Genomic DNA, 15635 nt, shown 5'->3' on the forward strand with positions numbered 1-15635 from the left:
TTTTTTTCCTGTGCTGAGATGTTGTCTGGCTTTGTCCAAGAGAGATCCTAGTAGTGTTTCCGTGCTGAAGTTGTTTCTGAAGCCAGATTGTATAGGATGGAGCATGTTATGGTTTTCTAGGTAATTGGAGAGGAATTTGGCAACTAGTCCTTCTATTATTTTGACGTAGAGTGGAATAGAGGCAATGGGTCTGTAGTTGGCTGTTTGGTCTATCGGTCCTTTGGGGTCTTTGAGGATCGGGGTGATGATGATTTCGCTGAGGTTGGTAGGGTAGTTGCCGTTTATTAGTGATATTTGTATCCAGTTTAGAAGAAGAGCGCGGAAGTTTGTGCTGGATGTTTTTAGGAGATATGGTGGACAGTTGTTGAGGTCACAGGATGCATGGCTGTATTTTTTGTAGTATTTGTTGAATTCGGGCCATTGTATGTTGGGGAATTGAGACCATATTCTATCTGCTGCAGTAGAATCTCTATCTATGGGGAGAATTGTGAATTCATTAGGCTGGATAGAGGTGTCATTAAGGGTAGCTCTTGCATTGGTAATTTTATTTTGGAAGTGTTCTGCTAATAGAGTGGCTGGGGGGGGGGGTAGTATTGTTAGTGGTCAGGTAGAGTTTGGTGTCGGTTAGGGTTTTTAGAATTTGGAATAGTTTTTTGGTGTCTTGGGTTTCAGTACCTATTAGGTTGGTGTAGTGTGCTTTTCTCTTGTCCTTTAATTGTGATTTGTATTGTTTGTTGATTTTTTTCCAGGCGGATTTTGTATGATCCGAGTTTGATTTTCTCCATTTTCTCTCTAGTCATCTACATTGTCTTTTGAGTTGTAGCAGTTTGGAGTCGAACCATTTATCTGATCTCCTGCTGGGTCTGGATTTGGTTTGCAGTGGGGCTAAATCATCAAGGGTATTGGAGCAAAGTCTTTCCCAATGTAAGATGAAGTCCTCGGGGTTGTTTTCTAGAATAGTTTCATCTATTTTAGACCAGAATATGGAGAGTTCGATGTGTTTGCATGAGGTGTATGTTACTTTATTGAGTTTTAGTATAGTTTTTTTGTTGTTTTTGGTCCAGTTGATGTTGAAAAGTGTAGGTGTAGTGGTCTGACCAGATGGATCTGGACCATGTTCCATTAGATGTATGAATTTCTGTTAAGGATGGTTGGTGGGTCATGAAGGCTGCAATATCAAGTTGGTGGCCTTTTTCATGAGTTGTTTGTGGATTTAGCATTTGGAAGGATAAGGCTTTGAGAAATGAGAGAAAGTTGTCTACTTGTTTGGATGATTGATCATCTAGGTGTAGATTTAGGTCTCCTAGGAGTAGGTTGTAGGTTGCTATTAGTGAGTTTTGGTATATGAAGTCTTCCACTTCGGTTCTTGCTAAAGACCAGTTTCCCGGCGCTGTGTAGCAGAGCATGCAGTTTAGTGTGTCTTTTAGTGTGGTGCTTGAGAGTTGGCAAGCTAAAAGGTTCATGTACGGGTTAGATGTTTTCTCAATTATATTAAGGGTTAGATCTTGTTTGATTAAGATTGCTAGGCCTCCGCCTCTTTTTTTTTTCTCTGCAGACCACTGTAATTTTGTATCCTTGTGGGCAGACTTCAGTTATTCTGGGGTCTGAGTCGGAGGTTAGCCAGGTTTCTGTGAGGAAAAGACAGTCCAGGTTTTCTTGTGTTATCCAGGTTTTTATAAGCTCTGTTTTTGGACCTAGCGCTCTGATATTTAATATTAATTTCAACTGCTCATCCAGAACAAGAAGAACCAAGAACCTATTCGCCTATCCCCCACTCAAGGGAACTCAGCGAAAGAAGATATATGACGGCCTCCTAGCAACACAGGTAGCGAAACTGGACCCCTTAATCTCCAATTTGCTGTCAACAACTATCGACTTTAAATCATTCCGAAAGGAAATCAAAACCCTACTTTTCAAAAAAACTATACAACCTCCCAACCGAAACTAACAAGCAACCAAGCCTAAACCCTTCTCCTAAATTGTAATTTCCAGCATCTATTATGTAAGCATCATCCAATTATAACTTCCTAGAAAACCCCATTTATCCCCTCTATTCTACGCCTGATCTGTATACATCCCCTGAATTGTAACTTCCTGGATATGTCCAGCTGTCTTACATTATAATCCGCTTAGAACTGCAAGGTAAAGGCGGAATATAAGTCACTAATGTAATGTAATGTAGGAGAAAGGGGACTGGGTTCTCCTTTGTCTGGAAGAGAGGTTCCTATTTAGGCGGTTGTTTAAGTGGGAGGGTGCCGTTCCGTTTAATGTTTTGAATAATATGCAATATAGCTTGAATTGGATGCGGGCTTGTATTGGAAGCCAGTGTGAATCTAGGAAGGCGTTGGTGATGTGGTCAAATTTTCGAAGGGAATAGATCAGTCTGAGGGCAGTGTTCTGGACGGTCTGTAGTTGCTTTATTAAGTAGGTGGGACAAGGAAGGTAGAGGATATTGCAATAGTCCAGTAGACATAGGACTAGGGATTGAACTATGAGTCTGTATTGTTCTTTGCCGAAGAATTTTCTAATTTTACGAAGGTTGCGCATGGTAAAGAATGCTTTTTGTGTGATTTTGTTGATTTGCACCTGAAGAGTGCAACATCTATCTACTGTTACTCCAAGGAGTTTGAGAGTGGGCTGTATAGGATATTTGATGGTTTTTATTTCTAGTTCTGTTATCGAAGGGGTTTTGTCTTTTTCAAGCAGTAGAAATTTAGTTTTGTCTGGATTGAGCTTCAGTTTGTGTTCTGTCATCCATTTTTCCACTGTTTCTAGGGTTTTTACCAGGTTATCTGTTGTAGTGGGGTCTTGTGAGTCAAAGGGGAGGAGTATGGTTATATCGTCTGCATAGCTGAATGAGGTTACTTCGAGTTTGTCTAATAGGGTACCAAGGGAGGAAATGAAGACATTGAAGAGCATGGGTGAGAGTGGTGAACCTTGAGGTACTCCGCAGGGATTGGTCCAGGTTTCCGATATTAGATCTTTTGTTTTTACTCTGTATGTTCTTGTTTTGAGGAATGCTTGGAACCAGTTGTATACTCCGCCTGAGATCCCTATTGCTTCTAATATCTGAAGAAGTATACTGTGGTCAACCAGGTCAAATGCGGCTGAGAGGTCTAGTTGAATTATCAGCATCCTTCTTCCTTTGCTAAGGTGTTGTCGGGCTGTATCTAGAAGGGAGACTAGCAGTGTCTCAGTGCTGTGGTTGGATCTGATTGAGTTGGGTGGAGTAGGTTGTGGTCTTCAAGGTAGTTGGTGAGGTATTGGGCAACCAGACCTTCTATTAGTTTAACATATAATGGAATAGAGGCTATGGGTCGGTAGTTGGAAGGGGTGTCTATTGGTCCTTTGTGATTTTTCAGTATTGGAGTGACTATGATTTCTCCTAGGTCTTGTGGGAATTGGCCTTCCGTGAGCGTTGTTTGGATCCATTGCAGTAGGCAAGCTCTAAATTTGGGGAGGCATTTGTTAGTAAATATGAGGGGCAATTATTCAGGTCGCATGACGCTCGACTATATTTATTGTAGAGTTGGTTAAAGTCCCACCATTGCACCTTTGTAAAGTTGGACCAGTGTCTGTCGGCTGCAGTGGCTTCATCAGTTGTGGGGTTTATTATGATCTCATCTAGGAGGGTCGGTGAATTGGAGAAGGAGGCTCTGATGGTAGCGATCTTGTTCTTGAAGTGGTCTGCTAGTTGGGTGGCCGTTGGAGGGTGGATTCCTTGAGTGGCTAGGAATGGCTGAGTGTCTGAGAGGTTCTTCACAAGTTGGAAGAGTTTCTTTGTGTCTATGGATTCTGTGCCGATTAGTTTGGAGTAGTAAGCTCTTCGTTTTTCTTTAAGTTTGGCTTTGTATTGTTTTATTAGGTTTCTCCAAGCTACTTTGGTTAGTTCTTGGTTCTTTTTTTGCCATACTCTTTCGAGTTGTCTGCAATGTCTTTTTAGTTGAAGAAGTTCTGTGTCGAACCATTTGTCTGAGGATCTGCAGAGTTTGTGTTTTGTCTTTTCTGGGGCTAGTCCATTCAGGGTTGTTTCGCTCAGGGAGCGCCACTGGCGAATGAATACATTGTGTTCTATGGAAGCGATTGCGGGGTCTACTGTGGTCCAGAATGTAGAGGGGTCGATTTTTGGTCGGGTTTTGAAGGAGGTTTTGTGGGTTTCGTGTTTGCTTGTGCTTTGTGTCCAGTTGATGTTGAAGGTGAATTTGAAGTGGTCTGACCATAGAGAGGGGTGCCAGGCCCCATTGGAGATATGAATGTTAGGTGTATGGGGGTGTTGGGCCATGTAAGCTGCAATATCGAGTTGGTGGCCTTTTTCGTGTGTGGGTTGAGGATACAGAATTTGGTAGGAGAGTGCATTGAGGTATGAGATTATGCCTTCAGCTTGTTTGGAGGAGCTGTCTTCTAGGTGGAGATTTATGTCGCCGAGAAGCAGGTTGTGTGTTGAGGTTAATGAGTTCCAGAAGATGAAATCTTCAAGATCATGTTTTGTGGCATTCCATTTTCCTGGAGCGATGTAACAGAGGATGCAAGTTAGGGTATCTTTGAGTGAGTTACTGGAGAGTTGACAGGCAAGCAGGTCTGATTGGGGGGTGGAGTGTTTGTCTAGGACTGTAATGGTAAGGTTGTTTTTCACTAGGATGGCCAGACCGCCCCCTCGCTTTTTTTCTCGGCAGACTAATTCGAGTTTGTATCTCTTAGGGCAGAATTCTGTAATGCTAGGGTCCGAGTCGGAGGATAGCCAGGTTTCGGTTAGGAAAAGGCAGCCTAACTGTTCTTTAACTATCCAGTCTTTTAATAGGTCTGCCTTTGGGCTGATTGATCTTATGTTCATGTACGCACAGGGGATTGTGATATGATTCTTGTGGATGTTGGGAATAAGCTGTGGGTGAAGGAGGTTCTTGGATGTATGGGAGAGTTTGTGACCTGACGACTTTGTGTTGTGGGGTGGTTTTCGTCCTCATGTGGTTGGGATGCTTTCTTGTGTGGTTGTTGTGCATTCTATCAGGTTTCCTATCTGAAGTTTCTTGTGTGGATGTGTCTGTCTGGGTGTTGTTGTCACTATTGGAATTGTTGAAAAGTGGTAGCCTGCTGTTTTCCAGTTTGTTGAGAGTAGGGAAAGCAGTAACAGGATGCATAGGAGTTTGGTAGTGGAGGGTGCCATTTTGCTGAGTGGGGGTGAGAAGCTTGGGTCAGGGATCAAGAGTAGAAACTAGGGGTACTAAAAAAGTCTCCTCTCCCGGCAGGCAGTGGGGAGGAGTCGGAGCGGGCTCTCTAGACCTGCAGGCAGGTCCGATGGTCGTCCTCGGTCTCCAGCGGCGTGGGCTGGAATCCCTCAGGATCTCACCGAAACTCGGTGAGACTTGATGGCTGCAAAAGTCTCCTCTCCTGGCAGGCAGTGGGGAGGAGTCAGAGCGGGCTCTCTAGACCTGCAGGCAGGTCCGATGGTCGTCCTCGGTCTCCGGCGGCGTGGGCTGGAATCCCTCAGGATCTCACCGAAACTCGGTGAGACTTGATGGCTGCAAAAGTCTCCTCTCCCGGCAGGCAGTGGGGAGGAGTCGGAGCGGGCTCTCTAGACCAGTGATTCCCAACCCTGTCCTGGAGGAACACCAGGCCAATCGGGTTTTCAGGCTACCCCTAATGAATATGCATGAGAGAGATTTGCATATGATGGAAGTGATAGGCATGCAAATTTGCTTCATGCATATTCATTAGGGCTAGCCTGAAAACCCAATTGGCCTGGTGTTCCTCCAGGACAGGGTTGGGAACCACTGCTCTAGACCTGCAGGCAGGTCCGATGGTCGTCCTCGGTCTCCGGCGGCGTGGGCTGGAATCCCTCAGGATCTCACCGAAACTCGGTGAGACTTGATGGCTGCAAAAGTCTCCTCTCCCGGCAGGCAGTGGGGAGGAGTCGGAGCGGGCTCTCTAGACCTGCAGGCAGGTCCGATGGTCGTCCTCGGTCTCCGGCAGCGTGGGCTGGAATCCCTCAGGATCTCACCGAAACTCGGTGAGACTTGATGGCTTCAAAAGTCTCCTCTCCCGGCAGGCAGTGAGGAGGAGTCGGAGCGGGCTCTCTAGACCTGCAGGCAGGTCCGATGGTCGTCCTCGGTCTCCGGCGGCGTGGGCTGGAAATATGTAGACTAAAGTTAACTTGAACCGCCAAGAAACCAGACCCTGGATACAATGCAACACCACAAAAACAGTAACACATGTCCTCTAATACAGTGCAAAATATAAAGACAGTAGATGTAAATTTGAAAAAACTGATACATAACAATCACCACTTTACAAATTAACAAATAAAAATAAAAAAATGAGAAATAAAAAATACCATTTTATTGGACTAATTCCCGTAAGCTCGGTCCCCATCCCCGCAAACCACCTGATTCCATCCACACAAGCCTTGAATTGTTTTATATTGAACTTATTATATAAAAGTATAAAAAGAAACAATATTCTGTACAATTGTCAATTTATAAATCAGCGTCTTCTCCCCACTCTCTCTTCCCCATTTCCCTTCAGTGTCCTCAGCCCACTCTCTCTCCACTTTCCTTCAGCGCATGCACATAAAAACAAGCAAGTAATTTTATATCATTTTCATTCTATTCATTCATAGAAATTAAAGTCTAAATAATGCCAGTCACATAACAAAACATGATTTTACAAAAATAATTTCCTGCACAGTCAAGCCTGCAAGGATTACTAGATGTCTTTCAGCAGCTCCCCTCCCTCCCTCCCCCTTACCTTTGTGGCCAAGTCAAAATGATCTACCAACAATAAAATTTTAAAAACACAAAGCACGCTGTACGCAGAGAAAATGTTAATTATCATTTATATTCCACGGGTTTTCAAAGAGGTCAAGGCAGATGACTTTATGCAATGTCACCTCAGTAACAACTATACAAAAATAGACAAATATTCCCCCTCCCTTTTTACTAAAATGCGATAGCGGTTTTTAGTGCAGGGAGCTGCGCTGAATGCCCCACGCTGCTCTCAACGCTCATAGGCTCCCTGCTTAAAAAAATGCTATTGCAGTTTAGTAAAAGGGGGCCATAGTGCAAAATATAGACAGCATATATAAATTCTCAAAACAGACACATTTTAATCACTAAATTGAAATAAAATCATTTTTCCTACCTTTGGTAATTTCATCAGTCTCTAGTTGCACTTTATTCTTCTGACTGTGCATCCAATATTTCTTCCCTTCTTTCAGCCTCCTGTATGCTTCCTCTCCTCCAGACCTCATTCCCTCCCCAAACTTTTTCTTTGTTTCACTCTGCCCCCTTCTTTCTTTTTCTCTCTCTCCATACCCCCTTTCTTTCTGAATGTCTGTCTTTCTCTCTCTCCACGCCCCATTTCTTTCTTTGTTTCACCCTGCCCCCTTCTTTCTTTCTCTCTCCATGCCCTCTTTCGTTCTGTATGTCTGTCTTTCTCTCTCTCTCTCCTTGCCCCTTTTTTCTTTGTTTCACCCTGCCCCCTTTCTTTCTTTCTGGCTCCCTGTCTCCCCCTTTCTTTCTTCCTGCCCTCCACTCCCCCATGCCGCCGCTGGGAAATAGGCTGCCACTGCCGCCATCGGGAACAGGCCGGCGCCGGTTCGCCCTGCTTCTCTTCCCCACGGGGCCGACCAACTCTCGCCGCCCGACGTCAATTCTAACGTTGGAGATGACGTTCTGGGCCAGCCAGGCTGCGATTGGCTGGCCCAGAACGTCCTCTCCGAAGTCAGAATTGATGCAGGCGGCGAGAGTTGGTCGGCCCCACAGGGAAAAGCAGGGAAAACTCGGCGCCGACCTGTTCCCGATGGCGGTGGTGGCACTCAAGTGGCTAAAGAGCCACAGTTTTCCGGCCTAGGGAGAACACTGGAGGGTGGCCAGCTGTGCACCCCCTTGCGGCGTAAACCTGGGGCGGACCGCCCCCCCCATCCCCACCCTGGTATGCCACTGTCTGTACCTCACTCCCTCCCTATGACCAAAAATTCTTCCTTCCATTCCCCGTGTACACAACCATCTCTTTCCCTCCCTTCCTCTCTCCCAAGTCCAAGCCTTCTGTGGCCAAAAACGCATTCCCTCCCCCACCTCAGCATCTCTTTCCTTCCCTTCCTCTCTCCCAAATTCATGCCTTCTGTGTCCAAAAACGCACTCCCACCCCACCTCTTTCCCTCCCTTCCTCCATCCTCTCTCCCAAGTTCATGCCTTGTGTCCAAAAATGCACTCCCTCCCCCCTTTTGTGTTCCGCGTTTGCCTCCTAGCCCTCATCTTAGTAACTTTCTCAGCCAAATATAACTTGAGCCGCGAGGCTCGTCTTCTGTTCCTATCTGCCCTGCCGCGCACACATAGCCGACCGGAAGTCTTCCCCGATGTCAGTGGGCAGGCTTTGCTTAAGCCCTCCCTCCGTCAGCGCTGACATGGGGGAAGACTTCCGGCTCGAGTTGTATTTAACCCCGCGGGTCCCCCGTCGTCCCCGTTCAGCTCTCTCCTGTGCACCTCCTTGGGCCGTGCACCCGGGGCGGACCTCCCCCCCCCCCCCCCCAGGTACGTCACTGATCTGAATTATATTTTTTTTGCAGTTGGTGGTTGTTAAAAAGTGGTTTGTTTGAAGACTAGGCATACTTTGCTTCGTTTTGGACTTCTTGGCGTTTGTGCAGAGTTTGATATTCTCTGTTGTGAAGTGCCCAACCTCATTATCTGTTTAATTTTCCTCAGGTTGTGGAGTTCCCTCCTTTCTGTTTGTGAACTGTTTGGTGTGGGTTTTTTTCAAGTGCCCAACCTAATGGTTTTATCTGCCAAACTTCCCTTCTGTCATTTTCCTCAGGTTGTGTTAAAATCTTTCTCAGTGTTTTGTAAGTCTCATTCTGGTGCTCCAATAGCCTTTCAAACCTCACTCTGATGCTCCAGCAGTCTTATACATTCCAAGCCTCATTCTGATTTTCCAGTAGACTTTCTCAGTGCGTTCCAAGCCATATTCTGATGCTGTTCCAAACAGCTTTTCAAACCCCAAAACACACCCCTCCAATGAATTTTCCCAAAGTTGACACCTAGCTACCGTATTTTTCACTCCATAAGACGCACCTCACCATAAGATGCACCCCAGATTTAGAGGAAGAAAACAAGAAAAAAAACATCCTGAACCAAATTCTCTCTGCCATGCTCTGCACCCAGCCCCACACTCTTTGCCAAGCTCTGCACCCTGTCCCCCCTCTGGTGGTCTAGTGGTAGACTGGCACAGGGCGGACAATGCAGGCAGGCCTAGTGGCTGGCAGGCAGGTAGGGACAGGGCATGCAGGCAGGACTCCCCCCTTCAAGGCAGACGCGAGCTTTTCGCAGCCTGCCTGGCCCTGTGCTGCTCTCTGAATAGCTTCTCATCACGTGAGAACTGACGGAAGCTATTCTGAGAGCAGCGTGGGACCAGGCAGGCCACAAAAAGCTCGCGCCTGCCTTCTGAACCGCTCTGCAGCTGAAGGAAGCCATCAGGAGGCACATCGGTTTACAGAGCGGGAAGGGCAGGAGCATGGAAAGCTCCTGCCAATAAAGCGCAGCAGCTGCGAAAAGCTCGCACCTCCTTCAACATCGCTCTGCAGCTAAAGGAAGACATCAGGAGGCAGCGGTTTACGAAGGGAAGGGCAGGAGCACAGAAAGCTCCTGCCGATAAAGCACAATTAAAAAAGGTACCAGGGAGGGGGGGTGTATTCGCTCCATAAGACGCACCCTTATTTCCACCCACTTTTGGGGGGGGAAAAAAGTGTGTCTTATGGAGTGAAAAATACAGTAAATTGCTTTCTTGTACCCTAAAATGTAACCTTTCCCCATTTCATCAAAATCCTTAGAGCCGTTTTCAAGTTAAAATTTCCAACAAACATATTATTATATACACACACAGTGTGAATTGAAGTTTTTCCCATGCTTGATCAGAAATTATTTTTAAAAATTTCTGAAGCCCATCTTGGAGTCACTCAGTCACTAAATACATAAAGCTCTGTTTTTCTTAAAATTTGCTATTTTTGCTTAATGGAGCACATTTCTTGGTATTATAGCTATAATGTTTGTTTTCACACTCAATGATACATTGATAAAAAGACATTTTATGCAAAAAATCTAGCAGTATTTTATTAAATGAACCTTCAATATCTCCACTTTATTGTTGAGAATAAGAGAAATGTAACATATTTCGTTAATGGCTAAACACGCACTCTTTGTCATTCCAAACTCTCAAGCATTCAGTGTCACCTTCAATGCTGTTCAACTCCTTCCAATATGGCCTCAAGCTTCACTGGGTCTCTGGTGATGCCAGTGGCAAAATTATTTTATCAGTTTTAACACCTCACTGGCTGTGTCTTTAATCACCTTCACTGCATGGACAAACTGTTTAGCAATATGGAAATTTGGATCTTCAGAGCACCTGTCCACCGACACATTCATTGGTAATACTAAGAGCATGAAACAGGAAATGCGATTCAGATTCAACAAAGTCTCTCAGTGACGTGCTTTGGTTTACCTGCATGAAAACTTACTTGCTCTGACGAAACTGTTCAGGCACTGGTGTGTTCAACTGCTTTGAAGCTATGTTTAGCTATTAGCTGATTAATTACAAACAATTGAGCCAATGGTTCCATAGTTATAGAAAAAAGTATCGAAGACAAGGCTTCCTGTTCTAATTGGAAACTTTCTGAATATAACCCATTAATCATTAGAAAAGCAAGAGGGGCTAAATAGAGTGCTTGTACCAGGTCATAAAAGACCCTATAAAACCCATCTTCTCTAGTAGTTTAAATAGATAGGGCCAATAGACCCTATCAAAGGCCTTCTCTGCATCTGTTCCTAAGATCAAGGCTGACTCTCCTGAATGTTGAACTTTCCACAATAAATGACATAACCCTTTGAATATTATCAAAGGTTCATCTACTTCTTATAAATCCTGCCTGATCATCTTTCATTAGTTGTGGCACATATCGTTACAATCTATTTGGGATATTTAGTGACTTCTTTGAATGAGTTTGATCCAAGAAGATTCACCACTATTCCAAGTCTCCATTTGGAGATGATAGCTCTCACTGTGGTTCAGTGGCATCCCAGAACTTTAGAAATGGCTTTGTAACCTTTCCAAACTGAGATATTTGAACATTTTTTTTCTCATCTCTTCTGGAATTTCCATTGATGGTGGCAGAGCATTCTTAAGAAATGTAACTATTTTACTGTTATGGTACACTGACTGAGTTTTGGTTACAGTGCCAAAACTGGCCCAAAATTCTTTTTCTGTCTGTTTTTGGTTTTTTTTTTGCTTTTCAACAACAAAAATCCCACAGATAATTACACATCAAAATATATGAATTCCACAAAACTAGCGCCAAAATACAAAAAATAAAATGTGGTCATAGATCAGCTTTTCACAAGGACGGCCATGAAATCATATCCTGTTCTAATCACAGCACTCACTTTTCAAATTGCAAAATAGTATATTAAATCCACTATGTGTATCATATGAAAGGAAAAAAAATATGTGTATCATATGAAAGGAAAAAAATATATATTAAAATAAAGTTGCAAATCCCAGCCTCGACATGGGCCCTGTTTTGCTGGTGGCTGCTTCAGGAAGCCAAGCAGTATAGTCTCAAAAATGTGTTTCTGTGAAAAGAGCAAACAATATAAAATAACAATAAATTGATCATATTTAGTTCTTGAATAAATGTTTAGAGTATTAACTTCAGTTTACAGTAATTTTTCCAAAACTGCTATTATGTGGGAATCATTTACATAATAGATATATGCCTAGAAATATTACAAAACTGGAAAAGAGAATTTAGTTAGTAAGGTATTTTGAAAGCCTTTATTACTTCTCATAACATATCATTGCTGGGACATAAGTTCCTGATCTCTGGTGGTTGATCAGATGCTTTATCTTTAGGGACCTACTTTATATTTCCTATATGTTAACGTTTATAAAATTTGAAAGCCGGTGTGACTTTTTTTATATATAGAATGCAGTTATTACTTTCATCTCCTTTGCAAGTGGTGGTATATACAGTGTTTTATTAACAGATGGCGCTATTGGGATTTTTTTTCTCTCTCTTCGTCTTCTGATTGTGTTTATTAACCAGTTTTATAGTATACAATTCTCCCTGTTTTACACTCAGGTGCGGGGTCTCCGGCCTGGCTGCACGTCATTTCCATAGAGGGGAGGAGATTATTTAATGAGGTTCCCAGCCGCTTTGTTGGGAGGTGTTTCTTAATGGTAGAGAATGCTGAGGCAACCAATCGGCGACGTTGCATCCTGTGTAGGTTATGCAATGAGTTTGGAACCCCGGGTTTTCAGAGGAGAGTGGAAGAGCTGGCTTGGGAGTTTAATTTTTATTTCATGTAATGTAAAAAATACGGTTGTAGTTGAGCACCTAGTTTTATTTTTCGTCCTGTTCATGGATGTCCGAGAGCTTAGGAATTAATGTGAATCCGCTAAGAATATTTTTTTCTTTTTTTTTCCGACTGGGGTAGGGGCCGTTTGGCTGGGAACTGCATGAAAGTGTCCAATGTATTAGACCAATGGCAATGGATCTAGGAGTTTATCAACTAAGACATTTTTCAATTTCATTCTTGTCATCTCTTTTGGCAACTGAAAACGCCTCCGTGAGAATAGACAGTAGGTAAATGTCAACTGTATTGATGTGTTAGGCACTATGAGGTTCTGTGCTAATGCAGGTGATGCTTGCGATGATTCCTTTGTCCATTTTCCGGGGCACTAGCGCTGCAGTAGTATCTCCTGTAATCAAGAGTCCAAGTTACCTTTATGGGTGTACATTCTGTATTTAGCTGCAACACTGCCAGGCATGGTGTATTAAGAGGAAATGTTCGAATACTGTATATAATGTAGCTAAGACGGTGGTTGTTTTCTTGGGTTGTTATGCTGTATTAATGCTCTCCAAAGGCAGCAATATTGTGATGGGGTGGGAGGATCAATGTCGGTGTTCTCTGTCAAACACTGTTCACCTTCTGATTGTTTTCTTTCATTTCATTTCAGCTCTTCGGGCGCAAGTGTGGTAGCTATTGACAACAAAATCGAGCAAGCCATGGTATGTACAAATTATTGATTATGTTGAATTCAATTCGGGTTGTCAGCCGTTAATTGTATAGCTCATTTCTAGAATCACATCATACTTGACGGACTTATTACTCACCAAAGATTATATAGATATTTTACTAATGATGATGTAGTTCCGGACATATCAAAGTAAGCAAAACCTCGAACATGTTCGGTTTCTGCCTAATCCTGGCTCCGTACAATGTGCGGCCATTGAAACAACAGAGGATGTCCAGGCTGCTGCTTTTTCATTGTGATTATGGGACTGTTTGCTTGGGACAAATATGAGCGTATGGTGTTTTGTTAAAAAAATGTTTTAACCAATCTGGAAAATATGAATATACCTAGTCCCGCACTATAATTGGAATAAGATCCGCTTCCATGGGATGACAAGAGAATGCGGTAATACACTGTCGTGTGCAGCAGACCTAGTCGGCCGATGCTCCAGAATCAAAACTGGTGCGTTTTTATTATTTGAGGAACGAAATGTCAGAACGAGAAACTTTTATTATAATCATCCCGTGCATAATTTTAAGTGTGTTTTCTTCCCATTTCCGCCTTCGGCTGCTCTTTGTTGTTGGAGTGGTGCCTACGACTGTTCTCACGCGATGCCCGCTGTTGCTAGGCGAGCAGAGAACCTTTTAACTCGTGGTTATAAATAACTCGCCTCATGATTGGCTGTCGGGCGGCGGGGCGATCAGCACAGGTCGCCGCGCGCGTCACCCTCGGTCACAAAAAAAAAAAAAAAAGCGGAGGCGGGGACTGCGGCAACCTGCTCGGTAAGAACTAGCTGCAACCGGCGCGCTACTGTCCGGGAGACTACGTGAGGAAGGGGGGAGGGGTTGCCATGCGTGCCTCCCTTCACGCAGGATGCTACCCGTCGGAGCCGCAGGCGGTGGCCGTGTAGGTTTTCAGGTTACTGATGCCGTTCTGCTCAGCTGTAAAATTCTGCATTGGTGTAGAAATAACTGATTTGTGGAAGCAATGTTAATATTTTGCGTGTTAAAACTTAGCTAGGAGTCTAATTATCTGTCTGTCTGTGTGTAGAGTAGTTGAAATATACTGTGTTCAGTTGCCAGAAATTCGGTATATAACCAGTTATCTGTGTTTGCAGGATTTGGTGAAAAGCCACTTGATGTATGCTGTCAGGGAGGAAGTGGAGGTCCTCAAGGAGCAGATTAAGGAGTTAATAGAGAAGAACTCGCAGTTGGAGCAGGAGAACTCCTTGCTGAAGACCCTGGCCAGTCCGGAGCAGCTTGCCCAGTTCCAGGCGCAGCTGCAGACCAGCTCGCCGCCTGCTGCCACACAAACGCCAGGTGCAGCGCAGCCTCCTGCCCAGCCTGTCTCGCAGAGCTCAGGCTCCACCGCATAGCTGCAGTCACCACATGCACCATGACAGTCACTGGAGGAGGAGGTGCTGGCGGCGAAATGGGAACCTCCAAGTCCCAGGATCCAGTGAGGAATCAGTTCCACTGCACGCTGCACACCCAATCAAGCCAGGCACTAGAAGCCTATCATCACAATCTATTTATATCAGTATTAAACCATCGTCTGGATTTTGTTTTTTAAACATTTGCATTGAAGGAATTTATTTTAGGATGGTGACTAGAACTGTTTTCTGATTTTTTTGTTTTTTTCCCCTTTGGCATACAGTCTGCTGAAGAGCTTAAGGTGGCCCAGGAGGATGCCGAAGATATGGCCAGTCACTTATGTGAATCCACATACCTTTTTTTTTTTTTTTTTCTTTTTCATTTAATCTTCCATCCATGCTAATGCTGAAGTTGCTATAAAGAGGGGAATTGAGGTGGCTTGAACTGGAGCTATTAGTCTCCCTGAACGCCTTTCTCCCCAAGAGGAATTTGAAAGTGGGGCTATAAGGAAGAAGCAATGGAATTAAAACTTCTAGAAATAAAAGGTAGTGAAGTACATTTTCAATTTTTGACTGATAAGGGCCACCAAAATATCTGTTCTCAGGAGTAATGAATCCTGTAGAGAGCCAATAAGTGGCATGTAGGAACTTAGGATAAAGCAATGAAAGTTACTTGCCTAATGTATATTTGTGTATGTAGTGTAAGTACACTGTAAAATAGTAAACTGTAACTATATAGGATGTACAGATTGAGGTTTAGATGTTTCATTGGCTGATCTAAAATGTTTGGATAGTCCTTTTTTTAATGCTATGGAAAAATGCACCTGCACAACTGTTTTGATTTTTCAGATTCACACTGTTTGTGTATTTTCTGAAGTGACCCTGATTGCTGAGTATCATGAAGTAAATCTGTCTAATAAAGTTGTTTGGTTAAGACCGTGAAACACTCCCAGAATACTGATCAATTACTGCTAAGGAAATGGAATTCTGCATATGATCTGTATGGTAGTATGCATACCCTTGTGCATGTTATCTGAACAGTTGTTAACACGTCACTGTATTTAACTGTTGCATTTGTCAACTTTCAATAAAGCATACCTGGTTGGTAAATAGATGTTCCCTTATATTGGTATTATAGAACCTATGCATATTAATTATCCACGGAGTTACTATTTGTATGAAATAATCCACTGTGGGAGCTGTGATG

At 43.7% G+C, this 15635-nt stretch overlaps 1 protein-coding gene across 7 annotated transcripts in view; it reads left to right on the forward strand.

Moving 5' to 3' along the window:
* Positions 1 to 15372, forward strand: part of TSC22D1 (TSC22 domain family member 1) — a 171559-nt gene extending 156187 nt beyond the window's left edge. For 3 of the 7 annotated variants that reach the window (XM_033950212.1, XM_033950218.1, XM_033950216.1), the window contains exons 2-3: positions 13000 to 13051; positions 14174 to 15372. In XM_033950212.1, the coding sequence (XP_033806103.1) occupies positions 13000 to 13051; positions 14174 to 14431 (310 nt within the window). In that variant the 3' untranslated portion in view covers positions 14432 to 15372. The other 4 variants (XM_033950217.1, XM_033950214.1, XR_004539956.1 and 1 more) reach the window with 4 other exon arrangements.
* The last annotated feature ends 263 nt before the right edge of the window (positions 15373 to 15635 follow it).

The sequence above is a fragment of the Geotrypetes seraphini genome, chromosome 6 (genome assembly GCF_902459505.1).
Source record: "Geotrypetes seraphini chromosome 6, aGeoSer1.1, whole genome shotgun sequence".
Taxonomy (NCBI): domain Eukaryota; kingdom Metazoa; phylum Chordata; class Amphibia; order Gymnophiona; family Dermophiidae; genus Geotrypetes; species Geotrypetes seraphini.